General features: G+C 34.2%; 1 protein-coding gene across 5 annotated transcripts in view; it reads left to right on the top strand.

Annotated features, from left to right (window-relative positions):
- Positions 1-17,902, top strand: part of man2c1 (mannosidase, alpha, class 2C, member 1) — a 119,641-nt gene that overhangs the window by 46,578 nt on the left and 55,161 nt on the right. For all 5 annotated transcript variants that reach the window (XM_055910023.1, XM_055910024.1, XM_055910025.1 and 2 more), the window contains 2 exons: positions 12,162-12,285; positions 17,362-17,483. In XM_055910023.1, coding sequence (XP_055765998.1) covers positions 12,162-12,285; positions 17,362-17,483 — 246 coding nt within the window. The remainder of the gene's footprint in view (positions 1-12,161; positions 12,286-17,361; positions 17,484-17,902) is intronic.

Raw genomic sequence — 17,902 nt, 5'->3', positions numbered from 1 at the left:
ATGTCAATATAATCCATTATAAACAACAACATGTCAATATAATCCATTATAAACAACAACATGTCAATATAATCCATTATAAACAACAACATGTCAATATAATCCATTATAAACAACATGTCAATATAATCCATTATAACAACAACATGTCAATATAATCCATTATAAACAACAACATGTCAATATAATCCATTATAAACAACAACATGTCAATATAATCCATTATAAACAACATGTCAATATAATCCATTATAAACAACATGTCAATATAATCCATTATAAACAACAACATGTCAATATAATCCATTATAAACAACAACATGTCAATATAATCCATTATAAACAACAACATGTCAATATAATCCATTATAAACAACAACATGTCAATATAATCCATTATAAACAACAACATGTCAATATAATCCATTATAAACACAACAACATGTCAATATAATCCATTATAAACAACATGTCAATATAATCCATTATAAACAACAACATGTCAATATAATCCATTATAAACAACAACATGTCAATATAATCCATTATAAACAACAACATGTCAATATAATCCATTATAAACAACAACATGTCAATATAATCCATTATAAACAACATGTCAATATAATCCATTATAAACAACATGTCAATATAATCCATTATAAACACAACAACATGTCAATATAATCCATTATAAACAACAACATGTCAATATAATCCATTATAAACAACATGTCAATATAATCCATTATAAACACAACAACATGTCAATATAATCCATTATAAACACAACAACATGTCAATATAATCCATTATAAACAACAACATGTCAATATAATCCATTATAAACAACATGTCAATATAATCCATTATAAACAACAACATGTCAATATAATCCATTATAAACAACAACATGTCAATATAATCCATTATAAACAACATGTCAATATAATCCATTATAAACACAACAACATGTCAATATAATCCATTATAAACAACAACATGTCAATATAATCCATTATAAACACAACAACATGTCAATATAATCCATTATAAACAACAACATGTCAATATAATCCATTATAAACAACAACATGTCAATATAATCCATTATAAACAACAACATGTCAATATAATCCATTATAAACAACAACATGTCAATATAATCCATTATAAACAACATGTCAATATAATCCATTATAAACAACAACATGTCAATATAATCCATTATAAACAACAACATGTCAATATAATCCATTATAAACAACAACATGTCAATATAATCCATTATAAACAACAACATGTCAATATAATCCATTATAAACAACAACATGTCAATATAATCCATTATAAACAACAACATGTCAATATAATCCATTATAAACAACAACATGTCAATATAATCCATTATAAACAACAACATGTCAATATAATCCATTATAAACAACAACATGTCAATATAATCCATTATAAACAACATGTCAATATAATCCATTATAAACAACAACATGTCAATATAATCCATTATAAACAACAACATGTCAATATAATCCATTATAAACAACATGTCAATATAATCCATTATAAACAACATGTCAATATAATCCATTATAAACAACAACATGTCAATATAATCCATTATAAACAACATGTCAATATAATCCATTATAAACAACAACATGTCAATATAATCCATTATAAACACAACAACATGTCAATATAATCCATTATAAACAACAACATGTCAATATAATCCATTATAAACACAACAACATGTCAATATAATCCATTATAAACAACAACATGTCAATATAATCCATTATAAACAACATGTCAATATAATCCATTATAAACAACATGTCAATATAATCCATTATAAACAACAACATGTCAATATAATCCATTATAAACAACAACATGTCAATATAATCCATTATAAACACAACAACATGTCAATATAATCCATTATAAACAACATGTCAATATAATCCATTATAAACAACATGTCAATATAATCCATTATAAACACAACAACATGTCAATATAATCCATTATAAACAACATGTCAATATAATCCATTATAAACAACAACATGTCAATATAATCCATTATAAACAACATGTCAATATAATCCATTATAAACAACATGTCAATATAATCCATTATAAACAACAACATGTCAATATAATCCATTATAAACAACATGTCAATATAATCCATTATAAACAACAACATGTCAATATAATCCATTATAAACACAACAACATGTCAATATAATCCATTATAAACAACAACATGTCAATATAATCCATTATAAACAACATGTCAATATAATCCATTATAAACAACAACATGTCAATATAATCCATTATAAACACAACAACATGTCAATATAATCCATTATAAACAACAACATGTCAATATAATCCATTATAAACAACAACATGTCAATATAATCCATTATAAACAACATGTCAATATAATCCATTATAAACAACAACATGTCAATATAATCCATTATAAACAACAACATGTCAATATAATCCATTATAAACAACATGTCAATATAATCCATTATAAACAACAACATGTCAATATAATCCATTATAAACAACAACATGTCAATATAATCCATTATAAACAACAACATGTCAATATAATCCATTATAAACAACAACATGTCAATATAATCCATTATAAACAACATGTCAATATAATCCATTATAAACACAACATGTCAATATAATCCATTATAAACAACAACATGTCAATATAATCCATTATAAACAACAACATGTCAATATAATCCATTATAAACAACATGTCAATATAATCCATTATAAACAACAACATGTCAATATAATCCATTATAAACAACAACATGTCAATATAATCCATTATAAACAACAACATGTCAATATAATCCATTATAAACAACATGTCAATATAATCCATTATAAACAACAACATGTCAATATAATCCATTATAAACAACAACATGTCAATATAATCCATTATAAACAACAACATGTCAATATAATCCATTATAAACAACATGTCAATATAATCCATTATAAACAACATGTCAATATAATCCATTATAAACAACAACATGTCAATATAATCCATTATAAACAACAACATGTCAATATAATCCATTATAAACAACATGTCAATATAATCCATTATAAACAACAACATGTCAATATAATCCATTATAAACAACATGTCAATATAATCCATTATAAACAACATGTCAATATAATCCATTATAAACAACAACATGTCAATATAATCCATTATAAACAACAACATGTCAATATAATCCATTATAAACAACAACATGTCAATATAATCCATTATAAACAACAACATGTCAATATAATCCATTATAAACAACATGTCAATATAATCCATTATAAACAACAACATGTCAATATAATCCATTATAAACAACAACATGTCAATATAATCCATTATAAACAACATGTCAATATAATCCATTATAAACAACATGTCAATATAATCCATTATAAACAACAACATGTCAATATAATCCATTATAAACAACAACATGTCAATATAATCCATTATAAACAACAACATGTCAATATAATCCATTATAAACAACAACATGTCAATATAATCCATTATAAACAACATGTCAATATAATCCATTATAAACAACAACATGTCAATATAATCCATTATAAACACAACAACATGTCAATATAATCCATTATAAACAACAACATGTCAATATAATCCATTATAAACAACAACATGTCAATATAATCCATTATAAACAACATGTCAATATAATCCATTATAAACAACATGTCAATATAATCCATTATAAACACAACAACATGTCAATATAATCCATTATAAACAACAACATGTCAATATAATCCATTATAAACAACAACATGTCAATATAATCCATTATAAACAACAACATGTCAATATAATCCATTATAAACAACAACATGTCAATATAATCCATTATAAACAACAACATGTCAATATAATCCATTATAAACAACATGTCAATATAATCCATTATAAACAACAACATGTCAATATAATCCATTATAAACAACAACATGTCAATATAATCCATTATAAACAACAACATGTCAATATAATCCATTATAAACAACATGTCAATATAATCCATTATAAACAACAACATGTCAATATAATCCATTATAAACAACATGTCAATATAATCCATTATAAACAACATGTCAATATAATCCATTATAAACAACAACATGTCAATATAATCCATTATAAACAACATGTCAATATAATCCATTATAAACAACAACATGTCAATATAATCCATTATAAACAACAACATGTCAATATAATCCATTATAAACAACATGTCAATATAATCCATTATAAACACAACAACATGTCAATATAATCCATTATAAACAACAACATGTCAATATAATCCATTATAAACAACAACATGTCAATATAATCCATTATAAACAACATGTCAATATAATCCATTATAAACAACATGTCAATATAATCCATTATAAACAACAACATGTCAATATAATCCATTATAAACAACATGTCAATATAATCCATTATAAACAACATGTCAATATAATCCATTATAAACAACAACATGTCAATATAATCCATTATAAACAACAACATGTCAATATAATCCATTATAAACAACATGTCAATATAATCCATTATAAACAACAACATGTCAATATAATCCATTATAAACAACATGTCAATATAATCCATTATAAACAACATGTCAATATAATCCATTATAAACAACAACATGTCAATATAATCCATTATAAACACAACAACATGTCAATATAATCCATTATAAACAACATGTCAATATAATCCATTATAAACAACATGTCAATATAATCCATTATAAACAACAACATGTCAATATAATCCATTATAAACAACATGTCAATATAATCCATTATAAACAACAACATGTCAATATAATCCATTATAAACAACATGTCAATATAATCCATTATAAACAACAACATGTCAATATAATCCATTATAAACAACAACATGTCAATATAATCCATTATAAACAACAACATGTCAATATAATCCATTATAAACAACATGTCAATATAATCCATTATAAACAACAACATGTCAATATAATCCATTATAAACAACAACATGTCAATATAATCCATTATAAACAACAACATGTCAATATAATCCATTATAAACAACAACATGTCAATATAATCCATTATAAACAACATGTCAATATAATCCATTATAAACAACAACATGTCAATATAATCCATTATAAACAACAACATGTCAATATAATCCATTATAAACAACAACATGTCAATATAATCCATTATAACACAACAACATGTCAATATAATCCATTATAAACAACAACATGTCAATATAATCCATTATAACACAACAACATGTCAATATAATCCATTATAAACAACAACATGTCAATATAATCCATTATAAACAACATGTCAATATAATCCATTATAACAACAACATGTCAATATAATCCATTATAAACAACATGTCAATATAATCCATTATAAACAACAACATGTCAATATAATCCATTATAAACACAACAACATGTCAATATAATCCATTATAAACAACAACATGTCAATATAATCCATTATAAACAACAACATGTCAATATAATCCATTATAAACAACATGTCAATATAATCCATTATAAACAACAACATGTCAATATAATCCATTATAACACAACAACATGTCAATATAATCCATTATAAACAACAACATGTCAATATAATCCATTATAAACAACATGTCAATATAATCCATTATAAACAACAACATGTCAATATAATCCATTATAAACAACAACATGTCAATATAATCCATTATAAACAACATGTCAATATAATCCATTATAAACAACAACATGTCAATATAATCCATTATAAACAACAACATGTCAATATAATCCATTATAAACAACAACATGTCAATATAATCCATTATAAACAACAACATGTCAATATAATCCATTATAAACAACATGTCAATATAATCCATTATAAACACAACAACATGTCAATATAATCCATTATAAACACAACAACATGTCAATATAATCCATTATAAACAACATGTCAATATAATCCATTATAAACACAACAACATGTCAATATAATCCATTATAAACAACAACATGTCAATATAATCCATTATAAACAACATGTCAATATAATCCATTATAAACAACAACATGTCAATATAATCCATTATAAACACAACATGTCAATATAATCCATTATAAACAACATGTCAATATAATCCATTATAAACAACAACATGTCAATATAATCCATTATAAACAACATGTCAATATAATCCATTATAAACAACATGTCAATATAATCCATTATAAACAACATGTCAATATAATCCATTATAAACAACAACATGTCAATATAATCCATTATAACACAACATGTCAATATAATCCATTATAAACAACAACATGTCAATATAATCCATTATAAACAACATGTCAATATAATCCATTATAACACAACAACATGTCAATATAATCCATTATAAACACAACATGTCAATATAATCCATTATAAACACAACAACATGTCAATATAATCCATTATAAACAACATGTCAATATAATCCATTATAAACAACAACATGTCAATATAATCCATTATAAACAACAACATGTCAATATAATCCATTATAAACAACAACATGTCAATATAATCCATTATAAACAACAACATGTCAATATAATCCATTATAAACAACAACATGTCAATATAATCCATTATAAACAACATGTCAATATAATCCATTATAAACAACAACATGTCAATATAATCCATTATAACACAACAACATGTCAATATAATCCATTATAAACAACAACATGTCAATATAATCCATTATAAACAACATGTCAATATAATCCATTATAAACAACAACATGTCAATATAATCCATTATAAACAACAACATGTCAATATAATCCATTATAAACAACATGTCAATATAATCCATTATAAAACAACATGTCAATATAATCCATTATAAACAACAACATGTCAATATAATCCATTATAAACAACAACATGTCAATATAATCCATTATAAACAACAACATGTCAATATAATCCATTATAAACAACAACATGTCAATATAATCCATTATAAACAACATGTCAATATAATCCATTATAAACAACAACATGTCAATATAATCCATTATAAACAACAACATGTCAATATAATCCATTATAAACAACAACATGTCAATATAATCCATTATAAACAACAACATGTCAATATAATCCATTATAAACAACATGTCAATATAATCCATTATAAACAACAACATGTCAATATAATCCATTATAAACAACATGTCAATATAATCCATTATAAACAACAACATGTCAATATAATCCATTATAAACAACAACATGTCAATATAATCCATTATAAACAACAACATGTCAATATAATCCATTATAAACAACAACATGTCAATATAATCCATTATAAACAACAACATGTCAATATAATCCATTATAAACAACAACATGTCAATATAATCCATTATAAACAACAACATGTCAATATAATCCATTATAAACAACAACATGTCAATATAATCCATTATAAACAACAACATGTCAATATAATCCATTATAAACAACAACATGTCAATATAATCCATTATAAACAACAACATGTCAATATAATCCATTATAAACAACAACATGTCAATATAATCCATTATAAACAACAACATGTCAATATAATCCATTATAAACAACAACATGTCAATATAATCCATTATAAACAACATGTCAATATAATCCATTATAAACAACAACATGTCAATATAATCCATTATAAACACAACAACATGTCAATATAATCCATTATAAACAACAACATGTCAATATAATCCATTATAAACAACATGTCAATATAATCCATTATAAACAACAACATGTCAATATAATCCATTATAAACAACAACATGTCAATATAATCCATTATAAACAACAACATGTCAATATAATCCATTATAAACAACAACATGTCAATATAATCCATTATAAACAACAACATGTCAATATAATCCATTATAAACAACAACATGTCAATATAATCCATTATAAACACAACAACATGTCAATATAATCCATTATAAACAACAACATGTCAATATAATCCATTATAAACACAACAACATGTCAATATAATCCATTATAAACAACAACATGTCAATATAATCCATTATAAACAACAACATGTCAATATAATCCATTATAAACAACAACATGTCAATATAATCCATTATAAACAACATGTCAATATAATCCATTATAAACAACATGTCAATATAATCCATTATAAACAACAACATGTCAATATAATCCATTATAAACAACATGTCAATATAATCCATTATAAACACAACATGTCAATATAATCCATTATAAACACAACAACATGTCAATATAATCCATTATAAACAACAACATGTCAATATAATCCATTATAAACAACAACATGTCAATATAATCCATTATAAACAACATGTCAATATAATCCATTATAAACAACATGTCAATATAATCCATTATAAACAACAACATGTCAATATAATCCATTATAAACAACAACATGTCAATATAATCCATTATAAACAACAACATGTCAATATAATCCATTATAAACAACATGTCAATATAATCCATTATAAACAACAACATGTCAATATAATCCATTATAAACAACATGTCAATATAATCCATTATAAACACAACAACATGTCAATATAATCCATTATAAACAACAACATGTCAATATAATCCATTATAAACAACAACATGTCAATATAATCCATTATAAACACAACAACATGTCAATATAATCCATTATAAACAACAACATGTCAATATAATCCATTATAAACACAACAACATGTCAATATAATCCATTATAAACAACATGTCAATATAATCCATTATAAACAACAACATGTCAATATAATCCATTATAAACAACAACATGTCAATATAATCCATTATAAACAACATGTCAATATAATCCATTATAAACACAACAACATGTCAATATAATCCATTATAAACAACAACATGTCAATATAATCCATTATAAACACAACAACATGTCAATATAATCCATTATAAACAACAACATGTCAATATAATCCATTATAAACAACATGTCAATATAATCCATTATAAACAACAACATGTCAATATAATCCATTATAAACAACAACATGTCAATATAATCCATTATAAACAACAACATGTCAATATAATCCATTATAAACAACAACATGTCAATATAATCCATTATAAACAACATGTCAATATAATCCATTATAAACAACAACATGTCAATATAATCCATTATAAACAACATGTCAATATAATCCATTATAAACACAACAACATGTCAATATAATCCATTATAAACAACATGTCAATATAATCCATTATAAACAACAACATGTCAATATAATCCATTATAAACACAACAACATGTCAATATAATCCATTATAAACAACATGTCAATATAATCCATTATAAACAACAACATGTCAATATAATCCATTATAAACAACAACATGTCAATATAATCCATTATAAACAACAACATGTCAATATAATCCATTATAAACACAACAACATGTCAATATAATCCATTATAAACACAACAACATGTCAATATAATCCATTATAAACAACAACATGTCAATATAATCCATTATAAACAACAACATGTCAATATAATCCATTATAAACAACATGTCAATATAATCCATTATAAACAACAACATGTCAATATAATCCATTATAAACAACATGTCAATATAATCCATTATAAACAACAACATGTCAATATAATCCATTATAAACAACAACATGTCAATATAATCCATTATAAACAACATGTCAATATAATCCATTATAAACAACATGTCAATATAATCCATTATAAACAACAACATGTCAATATAATCCATTATAAACAACATGTCAATATAATCCATTATAAACACAACAACATGTCAATATAATCCATTATAAACAACATGTCAATATAATCCATTATAAACAACAACATGTCAATATAATCCATTATAAACAACAACATGTCAATATAATCCATTATAAACAACAACATGTCAATATAATCCATTATAAACAACATGTCAATATAATCCATTATAAACAACATGTCAATATAATCCATTATAAACACAACAACATGTCAATATAATCCATTATAAACAACAACATGTCAATATAATCCATTATAAACAACATGTCAATATAATCCATTATAAACAACATGTCAATATAATCCATTATAAACAACAACATGTCAATATAATCCATTATAAACAACATGTCAATATAATCCATTATAAACAACAACATGTCAATATAATCCATTATAAACAACAACATGTCAATATAATCCATTATAAACAACATGTCAATATAATCCATTATAAACAACATGTCAATATAATCCATTATAAACAACAACAACATGTCAATATAATCCATTATAAACAACAACATGTCAATATAATCCATTATAAACAACAACATGTCAATATAATCCATTATAAACAACAACATGTCAATATAATCCATTATAAACAACATGTCAATATAATCCATTATAAACAACAACATGTCAATATAATCCATTATAAACACAACAACATGTCAATATAATCCATTATAAACACAACAACATGTCAATATAATCCATTATAAACAACAACATGTCAATATAATCCATTATAAACACAACAACATGTCAATATAATCCATTATAAACAACATGTCAATATAATCCATTATAAACACAACAACATGTCAATATAATCCATTATAAACAACAACAACATGTCAATATAATCCATTATAAACAACATGTCAATATAATCCATTATAAACAACATGTCAATATAATCCATTATAAACAACAACAACATGTCAATATAATCCATTATAAACAACATGTCAATATAATCCATTATAAACAACAACATGTCAATATAATCCATTATAAACAACATGTCAATATAATCCATTATAAACAACATGTCAATATAATCCATTATAAACAACAACATGTCAATATAATCCATTATAAACAACATGTCAATATAATCCATTATAAACAACAACATGTCAATATAATCCATTATAAACAACATGTCAATATAATCCATTATAAACAACATGTCAATATAATCCATTATAAACACAACAACATGTCAATATAATCCATTATAAACAACATGTCAATATAATCCATTATAAACAACATGTCAATATAATCCATTATAAACAACAACATGTCAATATAATCCATTATAAACAACAACATGTCAATATAATCCATTATAAACACAACAACATGTCAATATAATCCATTATAAACAACATGTCAATATAATCCATTATAAACAACAACAACATGTCAATATAATCCATTATAAACAACATGTCAATATAATCCATTATAAACAACAACATGTCAATATAATCCATTATAAACACAACAACATGTCAATATAATCCATTATAAACAACATGTCAATATAATCCATTATAAACAACATGTCAATATAATCCATTATAAACAACAACATGTCAATATAATCCATTATAAACACAACAACATGTCAATATAATCCATTATAAACAACATGTCAATATAATCCATTATAAACAACATGTCAATATAATCCATTATAAACAACAACATGTCAATATAATCCATTATAAACAACAACATGTCAATATAATCCATTATAAACAACATGTCAATATAATCCATTATAAACAACAACATGTCAATATAATCCATTATAAACAACAACATGTCAATATAATCCATTATAAACAACATGTCAATATAATCCATTATAAACAACAACATGTGGAAGAAGGGCTGTGACAACTTTCTGAAGGCTCCGTATCTGTGTGTACTGGCTATATTTGAACACATGTATGTAATTGCCTGTAACGTGTTTCTTAATGGTTTCTAACCCTAGGGTCCAGATGTCCAGCCCTGACCGGCTCTTCTCTGAGCTTGAGGCGGACTCCTCTCTTCTGTGTACCTGGACTGGAGAACTATTTCTTGAACTACATAACGGAACCTACACCACACAGGCACAGGTGAGGCCTACACCACACAGGAACAGGTGAGGCCTACACCACACAGGCACAGGTGAGGCCTACACCACACAGGAACAGGTGAGGCCTACACCACACAGGCACAGGTGAGGCCTACACCACACAGGAACAGGTGAGGTCTACACCACACAGGAACAGGTGAGGCCTACACCACACAGGAACAGGTGAGGCCTACACCACACAGGCACAGGTGAGGCCTACACCACACAGGTACAGGTGAGGCCTACACCACACAGGCACAGGTGGGACCTACACCACACAGGAACAGGTGGGACCTACACCACACAGGCACAGGTGAGGCCTACACCACACAGGAACAGGTGAGACCTACACCACACAGGAACAGGTGAGGCCTACACCACACAGGCACAGGTGAGGCCTACACCACACAGGCACAGGTGAGGCCTACACCACACAGGCACAGGTGAGGCCTACACCACACAGGAACAGGTGAGGCCTACACCACACAGGCACAGGTGAGGCCTACACCACACAGGAACAGGTGAGGCCTACACCACACAGGCACAGGTGAGGCCTACACCACACAGGTACAGGTGAGGCCTACACCACACAGGCACAGGTGGGACCTACACCACACAGGAACAGGTGGGACCTACACCACACAGGCACAGGTGAGGCCTACACCACACAGGCACAGGTGAGGCCTACACCACACAGGCACAGGTGAGGCCTACACCACACAGGCACAGGTGAGGCCTACACCACACAGGAACAGGTGAGACCTACACCACACAGGCACAGGTGAGGCCTACACCACACAGGAACAGGTGAGACCTACACCACACAGGAACAGGTGAGGCCTACACCACACAAGCACAGGTGAGGCCTACACCACACAGGTACAGGTGAGGCCTACACCACACAGGTACAGGTGAGGCCTACACCACACAGGAACAGGTGGGACCTACACCACACAGGCACAGGTGAGGCCTACACCACACAGGCACAGGTGAGGCCTACACCACACAGGCACAGGTGAGGCCTACACCACACAAGCACAGGTGAGGCCTACACCACACAGGCACAGGTGAGGCCTACACCACACAAGCACAGGTGGGACCTACACCACACAGGAACAGGTGAGGCCTACACCACACAGGCACAGGTGAGGTCTACACCACACAGGTACAGGTGGGACCTACACCACACAGGCACAGGTGGGACCTACACCACACAGGCACAGGTGAGGCCTACACCACACAGGAACAGGTGAGCCCTACACCACACAGGAACAGGTGAGGTCTACACCACACAGGTACAGGTGAGGCCTACACCACACAAGCACAGGTGAGGCCTACACCACACAGGTACAGGTGAGGCCTACACCACACAAGCACAGGTGAGGCCTACACCACACAGGCACAGGTGACGCCTACACCACACAGGAACAGGTGAGCCCTACACCACACAGGAACAGGTGAGGTCTACACCACACAGGTACAGGTGAGGCCTACACCACACAGGCACAGGTGAGGCCTACACCACACAGGCACAGGTGAGGTCTACACCACACAGGTACAGGTGAGGCCTACACCACACAGGCACAGGTGAGGCCTACACCACACAGGAACAGGTGAGGCCTACACCACACAGGTACAGGTGAGGCCTACACCACACATGAACAGGTGAGGCCTACACCACACAGGTACAGGTGAGGCCTACACCACACATGAACAGGTGAGGCCTACACCACACAGGTACAGGTGAGGCCTACACCACACATGAACAGGTGAGGTCTACACCACACAGGTACAGGTGAGGCCTACACCACACAGGCACAGGTGAGGCCTACACCACACATGAACAGGTGAGGCCTACACCACACAAGCACAGGTGAGGCCTACACCACACAGGAACAGGTGAGGCCTACACCACACAGGAACAGGTGAGGCCTACACCACACAGGAACAGGTGAGGCCTACACCACACAGGAACAGGTGAGGCCTACACCACACAGGAACAGGTGAGGCCTACACCACACAGGCACAGGTGAGGCCTACACCACACAGGTACAGGTGAGGCCTACACCACACAGGCACAGGTGGGACCTACACCACACAGGAACAGGTGGGACCTACACCACACAGGCACAGGTGAGGCCTACACCACACAGGCACAGGTGAGGCCTACACCACACAGGAACAGGTGAGGCCTACACCACACAGGCACAGGTGAGGCCTACACCACACAGGAACAGGTGAGGCCTACACCACACAGGCACAGGTGAGGCCTACACCACACAGGTACAGGTGAGGCCTACACCACACAGGCACAGGTGGGACCTACACCACACAGGCACAGGTGAGGCCTACACCACACAGGCACAGGTGAGGCCTACACCACACAGGCACAGGTGAGGCCTACACCACACAGGCACAGGTGAGGCCTACACCACACAAGCACAGGTGAGGCCTACACCACACAGGTACAGGTGAGGCCTACACCACACAGGAACAGGTGGGACCTACACCACACAGGCACAGGTGAGGCCTACACCACACAGGCACAGGTGAGGCCTACACCACACAGGCACAGGTGAGGCCTACACCACACAAGCACAGGTGAGGCCTACACCACACAGGCACAGGTGAGGCCTACACCACACAAGCACAGGTGGGACCTACACCACACAGGAACAGGTGAGGCCTACACCACACAGGAACAGATGAGGCCTACACCACACAGGCACAGGTGAGGCCTACACCACACAGGAACAGGTGAGGCCTACACCACACAGGCACAGGTGGGACCTACACCACACAGGAACAGGTGGGACCTACACCACACAGGCACAGGTGAGGCCTACACCACACAGGAACAGGTGAGGCCTACACCACACAGGAACAGGTGAGGCCTACACCACACAGGAACAGATGAGGCCTACACCACACAGGCACAGGTGAGGCCTACACCACACAGGAACAGGTGAGGCCTACACCACACAGGCACAGGTGGGACCTACACCACACAGGAACAGGTGGGACCTACACCACACAGGCACAGGTGGGACCTACACCACACAGGCACAGGTGAGGTCTACACCACACAGGTACAGGTGAGGTCTACACCACACAGGAACAGGTGGGACCTACACCACACAGGCACAGGTGAGGCCTACACCACACAGGAACAGGTGAGGTCTACACCACACAGGTACAGGTGAGGCCTACACCACACAGGCACAGGTGAGGCCTACACCACACAGGTACAGGTTAGGCCTACACCACACAAGCACAGGTGAGGCCTACACCACACAGGCACAGGTGAGGCCTACACCACACATGAACAGGTGAGGCCTACACCACACAGGTACAGGTGAGGCCTACACCACACAGGCACAGGTGAGGCCTACACCACACAGGCACAGGTGAGGCCTACACCACACAGGCACAGGTGAGGCCTACACCACACAGGAACAGGTGAGGCCTACACCACACAAGCACAGGTGGGACCTACACCACACAAGCACAGGTGAGGCCTACACCACACAGGAACAGGTGGGACCTACACCACACAGGCACAGGTGGGACCTACACCACACAAGCACAGGTGGGACCTACACCACACAGGAACAGGTGAGGCCTACACCACACAGGCACAGGTGAGGCCTACACCACACAGGCACAGGTGAGGCCTACACCACACAGGAACAGGTGAGGCCTACACCACACAAGCACAGGTGGGACCTACACCACACAGGCACAGGTGAGGCCTACACCACACAGGCACAGGTGAGGCCTACACCACACAAGCACAGGTGGGACCTACACCACACAGGAACAGGTGAGGCCTACACCACACAGGAACAGATGAGGCCTACACCACACAGGCACAGGTGAGGCCTACACCACACAGGAACAGGTGAGGCCTACACCACACAGGTACAGGTGGGACCTACACCACACAGGTACAGGTGGGACCTACACCACACAGGTACAGGTGGGACCTACACCACAGGTACAGGTGGGACCTACACCACACAGGTACAGGTGGGACCTACACCACACAGGAACAGGTGAGGCCTACACCACACAGGCACAGGTGAGGCCTACACCACACAGGCACAGGTGAGCCCTACACCACACAGGAACAGGTGAGGTCTACACCACACAGGAACAGGTGAGGTCTACACCACACAGGTACAGGTGAGGCCTACACCACACAGGCACAGGTGAGGCCTACACCACACAGGAACAGGTGAGGCCTACACCACACAGGTACAGGTGAGGCCTACACCACACAGGCACAGGTGAGGCCTACACCACACAGGAACAGGTGAGGCCTACACCACACAGGCACAGGTGAGGCCTACACCACACAGGCACAGGTGAGGCCTACACCACACAGGAACAGGTGGGACCTACACCACACAGGAACAGGTGGGACCTACACCACACAGGAACAGGTGGGACCTACACCACACAGGAACAGGTGGGACCTACACCACACAGGAACAGGTGGGACCTACACCACACAGGAACAGGTGGGACCTACACCACACAGGAACAGGTGGGCCCTACACCACACAGGAACAGGTGGGACCTACACCACACAGGAACAGGTGGGACCTACACCACACAGGAACAGGTGGGACCTACACCACACAGGAACAGGTGGGACCTACACCACACAGGAACAGGTGGGACCTACACCACACAGGAACAGGTGGGACCTACACCACACAGGAACAGGTGGGACCTACACCACACAGGAACAGGTGGGACCTACACCACACAGGAACAGGTGAGGCCTACACCGCACAGGCACAGGTGAGACCTACACCACACAGGCACAGGTGGGACCTACACCACACAGGAACAGGTGGGACCTACACCACACAGGCACAGGTGGGACCTAACCTGGGCTTCTCAAAGCCTCTCAGAGCTGTTTGTGTCGTATTGCCAACTCTATGGTGACGTTCACGTCAGACATCTGGGACCAGAGACCACTCAACATCGACTTCATTAGTTAGAACTGTTGATTACTGGGCTTTAAGGACAGAGTTTTGCCACTTATCCAACCCACGTGTGTCTCCAGATCAAGCTGGGGAATCGTCAGTGTGAGACCTTGCTCCATGACGTTGAGGTGGCCAGCAGCTTGGCTCTGTGTCTGGACAAGACGTTTCAGTATCCCTCCCAACCGCTACGAATCCTCTGGAGGTAAAGGCCACGGCACATAAAGATGTAGACATTTAGCCTCTGGGGTGCTTTTGAGACACCACCGGTTCTCTAAACAGACATATTATACAACTACACTTCCGTTGAATCAGGTGAAGGAATGACATATGGTTTCAGGATTTAGCTAACGGAGCTCCTTTATTGTTCTACACAGACACACGCACGCACGCACGCACACACACACACACACACACACACACAAATAATGTCATTCATTATTTCACACATTCCTTAACCTGGTATTACATCTCCCTAGACCCTCAACACTACTAAAACGTTGACATGTCCCTAGGCCCTCAACACTACTAAAACGTCATGTCCCTAGACCCTCAACACTACTAAAACGTTGACATCTCCCTAGGCCCTCAACACTACTAAAACGTTGACATGTCCCTAGGCCC

The sequence above is a fragment of the Salvelinus fontinalis genome, unplaced genomic scaffold, assembly GCF_029448725.1.
Source record: "Salvelinus fontinalis isolate EN_2023a unplaced genomic scaffold, ASM2944872v1 scaffold_0001, whole genome shotgun sequence".
In the NCBI taxonomy this organism is placed as follows: Eukaryota; Metazoa; Chordata; class Actinopteri; order Salmoniformes; family Salmonidae; genus Salvelinus; species Salvelinus fontinalis.
The sequence above is the reverse complement of the archived record's forward strand: the minus strand, read 5'-3'. Positions and strand labels throughout refer to the sequence as shown.